Genomic DNA, 9,801 nt, shown 5'->3' with positions numbered 1-9,801 from the left:
CTATTTTTTGAAAAGCTTCATTAGTTTCTTTTGGGTTCGTTCCTCCGACAGGGTAACGTAAGCCTCTATTCCACCAGCCTCTTTGGTGTCCAGGAAAAGTATTAGGTCATTTATGGGCAGTGGTGGTAAGCCCACCCATGTAGGTCTTCCCCAACCAAAATCAATATCATAGACAGGAAATTGGCACAAACTAGTGTAGGAAGAAGTAACCACCTCCCCTGTGCTAGAACTTTGAGCAAGCCGGTCCATGACCCTCAAGTGCTCACCACCGTGTTGTAGTGTTTTCATGTCCTTGTCAACCTTGCTTAGTGCTTCTCGTACCCTCCTTACCATGCCATAACAAGATTCTTGATCCTCATCATCCCAACTAGAACTTTTACCTAATAAGGGAGCAGTCAAGGAAATACGACAAATATTTCCAAAAGAGTAATGAGGCAACGGTGGTTCAATCCGTGGACGCAAGTTCACAGTATAGATCACTCTGTGCATCTTATTATCATCATCATGATCAGCCTTGGTAGCTCCCACAATTCGCCTCCACATGAAAGCTAACAAGGTCTCAACACGTGATGGGTGTTTCTCATTCTTTTGCAAGTCTGTATATTTTGCTCTGAGGTCCTCTATCGTAGAGGCATCGAAAACAAACCTCTTTGTTACTTTATTCTTTGTGATACCGGCATGCGAATCATAGCCAGTGATCTCCTTGGGTGGGAAGAGTGTGGCCGAAACAAATTGGGGACGCCCTATTTTGGCTTCATCGGTCTCTCCACGGGCAATAGCAGCCCAAGTTTTGGTGAACATGAGCATGGACAGTCCATCTGCAAGCTTGTGAGAAATGCATAGACCAATGGCAAAGCCTCCGCAATCAAACATATTGAGCTGGACACCGAGGGCAAATTCATTTGCAATATGCTCGTCCAGTGCAAATGGGATAAATTTATTGAGTTCATCAGGGACCAGATTGTTGAGAACATCATGAAGTCGGTAGTTGGTTACTTGAGCTTCAAGGTAGGAGATGCCCTCATCGTTGCATTCTACAAAATGGTCGTGGATTTTCACCCGCCCGGCTAGTGGGTAGAAAAGAGTTAAGACCTCGCCTAAGGACTTCTTAAGGTGTTTTGATGTTTCAGTAATGGTGGGTTGGGTCTCTCTGTTGAATTCATAGAAAAGAACAACAGACGTATATAATGGGGGAGATATTTGATCAAGAAAAGACAATTTGTAATGGCGAAGAGGGTTTGGGGTTGGAGAAGAGGGTTTGATGATCTCCTTGGAGATAACTTCAACTTGAACATTCATTTTCTCAAAATATTTGTTGATAGTTTGGTTCTCACTTCTGTGTGGTGGTGGGGTATATATTTTCACACAAACAATAGGCTGATAGATAAGTGTTTAGACAATTCAAATTATTGGGCAGTAACTAAGAATTAAATATCTACACATGCGTTGCGTGGGGATTTTAAATAATCCTTATATACATTGTGATTCAAATCTTCTCATCTTTATATAATAATTTGTTGATTTTTCAAATCTTGCAAATTTGTAATTCAAAACATGTATCTTGCAGAATATGAATAATCTCAGGTCATTGTTTCCCAGCTAAGCCTGCAATGTTCAAGCCAACCTGTGCCAAACGCATACGTAGCTGGAGGCAGTGCATGCAACCTCACTCCACATTTATTTAAATAAAAACATTACGTTGCACAGCATTCATATATAGTTGAGTACGTACGGATTATAAAAGCACTTTTCTAAGCAGGTGTTTCTTCGAGAAGCATTAATCTGAGGGTGGCACTGGCAGCTCCACTCTCCCTCGCTAGCTGCAGAATTGTTCTCAACTCATTGTTTGTTCCTCATCTACAACTCAACCCCAAATCCTTATTTGTTGATAGTGTGGTTCTCACTTCCTCCAAATCCGTATTTTCTTGCAATGTAGGCAAATTGATATTTAAAATGTAAAAACATGTTTCTTGCAGAATATGAATAATCTCAAGTCATTTTTTTCCAGCTAAGCCTACAATATTGATCAAGTCAACCTGTAGGCTGTGCCAAACACATACAATTTGTGATGAGCATCTCCACCCAAAACGCATACAATATGTGATGAGCATCTACCTAGGTGGAGGCAGTGCAACCTCGTTACCCAGCATTTCAAATGTTTAGGCCTTATAGCTTTGAGATTGTTAGCCATTTATTTTTTTCTTGAGAAGCAATCCAAATAAACCCTAGCCCGACCCAAATTTCATTGGTTTGATTTGGGTTGGTCTCTTAACTATACTTGGTGGGATATGAGTGTGAAAATTTGCAGCCTGATTAAACCTGGATGGTTGATGGTTTAAGCTCGAACTTGATCAATATCAAAATCCAAAAGTGATCAAAGACTTTTTGGGATTTTTTTTGTTATCAATGAAATTCACAAAAGTGCATAACAAGGAGGTATGTGTTTGATGCGTCAAAAATTTCTCCTACAATCCACTGTAGCCAGTTCAGTTGTTCCCAAACCTACACGTGTGGAAGCGGGTTTCAGCACTCATTTGGAAATGTGCAATGGAAGCATCGAGATCAAACTTGGGTATGTCTCTAAGGCCATCTGTGCTCCGTCACACTGTAAACTTGCGTAAAAGGGTCACTCTGCTCTTGCCAGAAAACTTGGCTGGGAATTTTATGGGTTACTTTACATCAAGGGCTGAAGAGAGTTTGATAGATCTAAAAGACTTTGGCTTCTAAAATCAGGAAAGGGAGTGAACAAGTGAAAGAAAAATATGCTGCAAAAGTAGGATTTGATTCTAAGGAGACATGTCAAGAGCTAGAAGACCACTACAGAGACCTGATAGATAATGAAGACATAGACAACTATAACTGCCCAAGCTTCTGTAGGTTTACTTTCTATGAAACTCATTTTGGATGGGGAAAACCGGCATGGGTGAGCTTCGCTAGTTTTCCGATTAAGAATGTAATTGTTGTCATGGTGCATAGGATGATTTTGTCTTTGTAATGTGGTTTAAAAATGTGATCCTTTATGATCGTTTTAGATGCTTTGGATCTTTCATATCCAAAGAATATTAGTGATCAATTGCAGGGACGGACCCAAGATTTGAAAATGACATGGGCTAAATTCAAGGGCAAAGTTAGGAATATTTGTAGGAGTAGGCTAAATATTGAAACGAATCCAATAATTGATATATTTGTTTAGACTGTGTTTAATGGATACCTTTTTTTTTTGGGGTAAATTATAAGCTCTTGTTTGTTACCAAAAAAAATTATAAGCCCTCTTTTTCCAATATATATATTTTCTTTATCATATTTAGAACTTTTTTTTCTATTCTACTGACATTTGAAACAGACAAAAATCTTGGAATTATTGATAATATTGTTGAAATATTTGGAAGGGATTGAAGGGAAACAAAGAAAAAAAAAATAAGAGGAAAGCTACACATGTACTGGGAAATATTTAGAAGGAATTGAAGTAAAAATAAAATAAAAACACAAATCTCATCCCAACACACACATCCTTTTTTTTTATTCTATTTCCTCCTTTCCCCTTTTTTATTCTATTTCTTTTCTCTCTCTCTCTCTCTTCTCTCTCTTTCTTTCCGATTGTTTATCATCTCCCCCTCTGTTTTTTTATTCTTTTTCCTTCTTCTTTCTCTTTTCCTTTTTCTTTCTTTCTTCTTCCTCTCTGTTCTTTCTTCTTGTCAGCCGGCTGATTGCCTAGGCTAGAGTACTAATTTAGTCCCAAAAAAAAGAAGTTCCTTGGGCTATAGCCCAGGTTAACATGTTCATGGACCGTCCCTGATCAACTGACCTCACTATAACTGGAACAGAAGACAAAAAAATTTAGAGAATATATTTGCACTACATCAATTGAGATTAATCGATGGTTTGCAACATCACTACAACACCCATGTGTTGTTAGATGAGTTTTACTTTTAGGATTTGAGGAATGGATAGATTAAATCACACTCATCCAATACTATCGCGATATGATCACAACCAATTAATGGTGGTGACCAACTCTATTCTCAAAATTTTAAAGAGGTTGGTAATGTTGGGTAAATAATGTACAAAGGTTTCCACTTGTCACAGTATGGCAATGTTAGGTAAATATTCACAGTTTGACTAATTCATACTATAAATACTCTTACGGAAAATACTTGCATCATGCCCATGCAAGTAGAACTTGTACTCCTGTCAATCACAATTTGATATGTATGCAAATTTTGTTTTTTTTTTGTGTGTGTGTGTGTTTTTAATGAATTATTTTGCATGTATCAAACTGTGATTAATTTACATGAATGAGGCAAGCAATGTCCTAATCTTATTGCGCGTAAAACGTATCTACATACAATTAATGATAATGGCCAACTAGCTATTAGCCTAAGAGTTTCCTTTTCACAATGCCAAAAAAGGTATCATAGCACTCTCAAGAGTTTCCTTTCACAATGTCAAAAAAGGTAGCGAGCGTATGGATTTTCGGTAGTGATTAGCCATAATAGCCAAGCAACTGCTAGGGACAGCTACCTGTATAGCACAGCCGCCTAATTGCTCCAGAAATTAACTCAACTGTCAAGTTGACTTAATTGTATCCCATTACAATTGGATAATCAACTACAAAATTCCACAAAAGTAGGTAGCTCTTCAATGTAGTTCTTCAATGTTTAAGGCAGGCCATGCCGCGGTCTAATATTCATGACATTATTTTCCACACTTTACAGAATCTACTATCAAGATACGGAGCATCAAGTTTGAAATCTGTAAGAGGCAGCCAGTAGTGGGGCTTTTGCCTACAAAGTAGTTCTAGTTATATTCAATTCAATGTAGAACCCGATCCATTATAAGGTAGACCAGCCCCATTGTTCCAATTCACAGTTTGTGCTTGCATCACTTGAAATCAAGGTTGAGCAAAATGGCCACAGAAATCAAGGTTGAAATCATCCAGAGGCAAACAGTTAAACCATCCTCCCCAACTCCTCATCACCTTAGAAATTATAAGCTCTCTATTTTGGATCAGATGGCCGTTCAAACCTACATCCTGCCAAAGATAGTGTAATTGAGAGAATAGAGATGAAAATGGAGAAGAAGATTTGCAGAGAATGCTTATCTGAAATTGTATTACTCACATGGAGAGTTATATGCAATTGTACATGGTTAATTATTAGTTACATCTAATACCACAAATCTTGGAAAGGTATCCCTAAAACATGGATATGTAAACATCCCTAAAACATGGATATGTAAACATGGAAAAGTATGAGAGATGGTAGACAAGCTTTCCTTGGTTTAGGGTCTTGTCTATGTCTTGTCTTTGTCTTAACTAACACTCCCCCTCAAGTTGGTGCAAAGATATCACGCATGCCCAACTTGTCAACTGAGTCATGAAAGACTTTACTTGATACGGCCTTCGTCAGAATGTCGGCAAGTTGGTTTTCCGAGTTTACAAACGGAAACTTAATTAAGGCTTAATAAAGAACACCGCCAAGTCCAAGACCTTGTTTTGTTTGACGGTGAGGCTTTGTTCATGCCTTTGATTTAGGAACAAGTGCTAATTAATAACCATTTGCTTGCCGTGAGGAGAGAACAATTCTTGATAAACTAAGTGTCCCCAGTTTTTATCAGCCTGCTAATTGTTGATTGCCCCTTTCCACTGATTCATGTGGGATGTGTTCATTCCATAAAACTTGACCATTTGGTTTCCCATCTGACGTGGACCAAATCTCCTTGGGTTTTTCAAATTGTCATGATACTTGAAAACCATTTAAAGATATTTGGTAAACAGGCCAATCCTACAGCAAAGTGACGAGCACCATTGTTTCCTCTTGCTGTTGGCAACAACAGTAATTTGAGCAAGTTGGACCCTTCAAGCTTTGGTTTGAGAATTTGGTCTTTGAACATATCAATATGCTGATCTCTTTAGCAGCCAGTAATTCAAATAGAAATCTCAGGACTTTTTTAATGCTTGTTTTGAGAATTCCTATAAAAAAAAACATGTGCACAACATCTTTAAACTGGCCCCAATTTTGTTGAGTGAAATTCTTGAAGCAAAAACTAAATTCGAGTCCATGTTGGAGACCTTGTGTTTCTTCAACAGCTTGTGCATAATATATATTTATAAGGATATTTCATCCGTACATGCTTCATCCCCATATTTGACTCATGGGAATTTATGGGTTTTCCTCCCAATATTTAGTTTGTGAGTTTTGTACTCGAAATGGATTCATCATCCAAGTTTGCTCAGCAGAGCATGGAGGTTCGCTCGGCAGAGCATGCAGATTTTTGGGTTGCCACCCAACATGGATTACCATCCATTTGTTTGATTTGTGAGTTTTATACCCAAGCATGGGGGTTCGATCGGCAGAGCATGAAGATTTGCTTGGCAGAGCATTATTGATTTGTGGGTTGCCACCCAACATGGATCGCCATCCATTTGCTTGATTTGCGGGTTTTATACCCAAGCATGAAGGATTTCAAGAGAGGAGCTTTGTTGCAGATGCAACATGTATCTTTGATTGCTTCTATCTTTGCAGGGAGTAGAGGTGTTGAGCCTCATTTTTGAATCTTTGCAGCCTGCCGGCGGATCCTTTGTCTCCTCCCTTTCTGTAAAAATTCTCCAGCAGCCTCCCCCTTTTATTTTTGTATCTTTCTACAACCTGCCGGCTCCCTCTGTCTTTTTTCTTAAGTTCTTGCTGTTTATATATTGATCACTCATCAGAGAATGTTTTAATTTGAAAACATGATGATAAGCTGAGCCTCAAAAACGGAACTGCCAATTTCCTATGAGAGTGCCCACTATTGGTCAAACTCTCATCTTTTTCTTTTTGAATTTCCTTCCTTTATTTGATCAGCAAGTTTGTTTTGTTTTGAGCACTTATCAACTTATATTAGATAAGGTTTGTTGGACCTGGGATTTGACCAATACAACCTTGGCAAAAAAAAAATATTGTGAATTTTTTTGGTTCAACAATATTCTTGGAATATAATTTTGCGGGATTGGGTACAATCTAAAAAAAAAACAATTCCATTATTCCAAGTTTCCAACAGTACAACTGTTGTTATTGAGCTAGAAAATAAACTAGCTATATCAAAAGATAGCCGACCATTTTATTGATAACACAAATTGAAGGCCATAGCAGCGAACAGCTATAGCACTTATGACTAGCTCCCTTATCAGTACTCAGTAGGTGACCCTAGGATTGAGAGAAGCATATGCAAGCAGCTCCTCGTTGCTTTCAAATAAGGCCATGTTTTCTTGGCTCAGATTCACCCATGCTTCTATTCCATTGCCATCCCTTTTGTCCATCAAAACAGTTAGATTGTTAGCTTCAACAGGAATGTAGCTCACCCATGATGGCTTTCCCCTTCCGAAATCGGCTTCATAAAATGGAAATCGACACCAACTTGAGCAGACATACGTGTCTATGTCAGCATTTTTCACAACGTCAATGTACTCTTTCATTTTTTCCCTTGCTTTGTTAGAATCGAATACTACTTTTGAAGCACAACGCTGTTTTATTTTTTCAAGCGCTCCCTTGATTTTTGCAGTCAAGTCTTTCAAATCTATCACACTAGTACTCTCTCCAGGGTGAGAGTAGTCTGCTATTGAAAAATCCACTAGATTCCCAACCAAGTTTTCTGGCAAGGGCGGCACTGCATATTTACGCAGGTTCATGGGGTGAGAGAAGAGTGATGGCCTTATTAGGCTAGTCCCCAACATGTTTGGTGATGATCTGGATGATGCTTCAATTTGGCATTTCCAAATGAGTGCTGAAACTGCTTCTACTCTTGTTGGTTTGGGCACAACTGAGCTGGCTACTTTAGACTGGAGAGCAGCAATCTTTGAGGCATCAAACACAAACCTCCTTGTCATGCATTTTTCTTCAGCGGCTTCCTCCGGTTGGAGTGGCGGTGGCTCTGAGTTGGACAAATTTAGTGGTGAAAGCAGAGACGCTGCACCAAATTTGGGAAACATTAACTTATTTGACTCATCATGGGCAGTTGCAGTCCAACAGTTGATGAATGTGCTCAGTGTTGAGGTATCAGCAAACTTATGCGAAATGCTAAGCCCAATTGCCATTCCACCACACTCAAACAAGTTGATTTGAACACGAAGCAATGTGCCTGTGACCGATTCACTGGACTCATGTTCAATAGCCAGGAATCGTCTTAACAACTCGGGATCTGGGTGTTCCAAAATCTCCGATATGGTGCACTTGACTCGGGCTTTCGCAAATTCAGCTCCATCATCGTTGCATTCAATCACGGCGTCACCTTTGATTCTTCCTGCTAAAGGGTAGAAGTGAGTGAGAGTTTTACTTAAGGATTGCAGTAGATGCTGACATCTTTCATTGTTAGTAGTAGCATCAGCATTTGGATAGACGAGAAGGAGTGAGAGGTAGATTTGAAAAGCGTTCTGATCAAAATGAGAGAGCTCATAATTTCGAAGGTGATGAGGAGTTGGGGAGGAGGGTTTAACTGTTTGCCTCTCGATAATTTCAACCTTGATTTGTGAGGCCATTTTGCTCATCAAGTGATGCAAGTAGAAATGTGAGTTTGATCGATGGGGTTGGAGATCTGCACTCAATTGAATATATAACTAATACTATTTATGGGCACGGCCAAGGGCGTAACTAGGAATTTTTCAATGGGTTGCTTAGCTAAAATTATTAGCTGAAAATCTATGATCATTTTTTTATGTACTTACAATTTCTATAGTAAATGAAAGTACATATTAAATAATATAAATCACGCTAATTCATAGCTCTATTAACTAATTTCCAATTAAAAAAAAAATTCTCTCAAGAGATTGAACCTAGGATAAGGGTAAATGGTCTTAATTATTTGAGCTACAATCCCCTTGCAATTTTCAATAAGCTTTAGCATAAAACAAATACATATTAAATGCAACCAAAAACCCACATATTATTAAAATGAAAATATGTTCAACAACAGAATTGAAAAAGTACCTATTTTAATGTGTATTTTTATTGTTGTTCTGCAACTAAATTCATAAAAAATTGGACTTTCACTTCGATATATTTTAAACAAGGGAAATAAATAAGTTTGATTTTTTTCCCCCTAAAATCTCCCAGGTTGTAGTGTGCAGCCTTTGCAGTGGTTGTAAAACCCGTGTCTTGGGGAAACAAGAACGGTGAGCAATCCCACATCATTCGGGGAGGGAAAGGTGAAGTGCTTTATATGTGTGGGCACTTCTCTTCTTAGCAAGAGGCCTTTTGGGTAAGATAGCATTAGCTTGAGTCCAAAAACAAAACCATGAGGGGGGAGTATTTTTGCTCACCGCATTAACTAAAGGTGTATGCTCACCACCGCACTTAATGAGATATGGGCCCTTTTTTAATTTTTTGTTTTTATTTGCACATAAAAGTTAATTAAGATTAACCATAGGATATGTGTCATTCTTTAAGAGTGATGGTCACTATCTTTAGTTAATGTGATGAGAAAAATACTCTCGTACAATGCTAGGTAGGATTGTTTGTTGTTGGTTTATTAATGTGTTTGGTGGGATTTAATTAATATATACCAACTTGTTGTGTGAGTGATTAGTTTTGTTATGTGGGATTTTATGAAGACGAGACTTGTAGTTTTGATTGGGGGCTCTAGCTCAGAGATTCTTCCGACCAAAAAAAGAGCTGATAGATTCTTTTAGCTAGGTTGCTCATAGTATAGTACAAGAGTTGCTAGATGGGCATGTTCCATCGTTTAACATATGTTCCACATGTTCCTTACAACACATGTTGCATTGTTTTTATAACACATATGTTCCTTACTTTTGGTATTACGTTGACA

At 38.3% G+C, this 9,801-nt stretch overlaps 1 protein-coding gene and 1 pseudogene across 1 annotated transcript; both read right to left on the bottom strand.

Moving 5' to 3' along the window:
• On the bottom strand, positions 1 to 1,314 carry LOC110771672 (stemmadenine O-acetyltransferase-like). The gene has a single exon (XM_088252408.1). The coding sequence runs from the start codon at positions 1,297 to 1,299 to the stop codon at positions 1 to 3; it is 1,299 nt and encodes a 432-aa protein (XP_088108534.1). The 5' UTR covers positions 1,300 to 1,314.
• Positions 1,315 to 6,999: 5,685 nt separating this feature from the next.
• On the bottom strand, positions 7,000 to 8,583 carry LOC110745814 (akuammiline synthase 1 pseudogene; annotated as a pseudogene).
• Positions 8,584 to 9,801: the final 1,218 nt, after the last annotated feature.

This window comes from Prunus avium, chromosome 4, assembly GCF_965620075.1.
Source record: "Prunus avium chromosome 4, drPruAviu1.hap1.1, whole genome shotgun sequence".
NCBI lineage: Eukaryota > Viridiplantae > Streptophyta > Magnoliopsida > Rosales > Rosaceae > Prunus > Prunus avium.
This window is presented reverse-complemented; position numbering and strand designations above follow the sequence as displayed.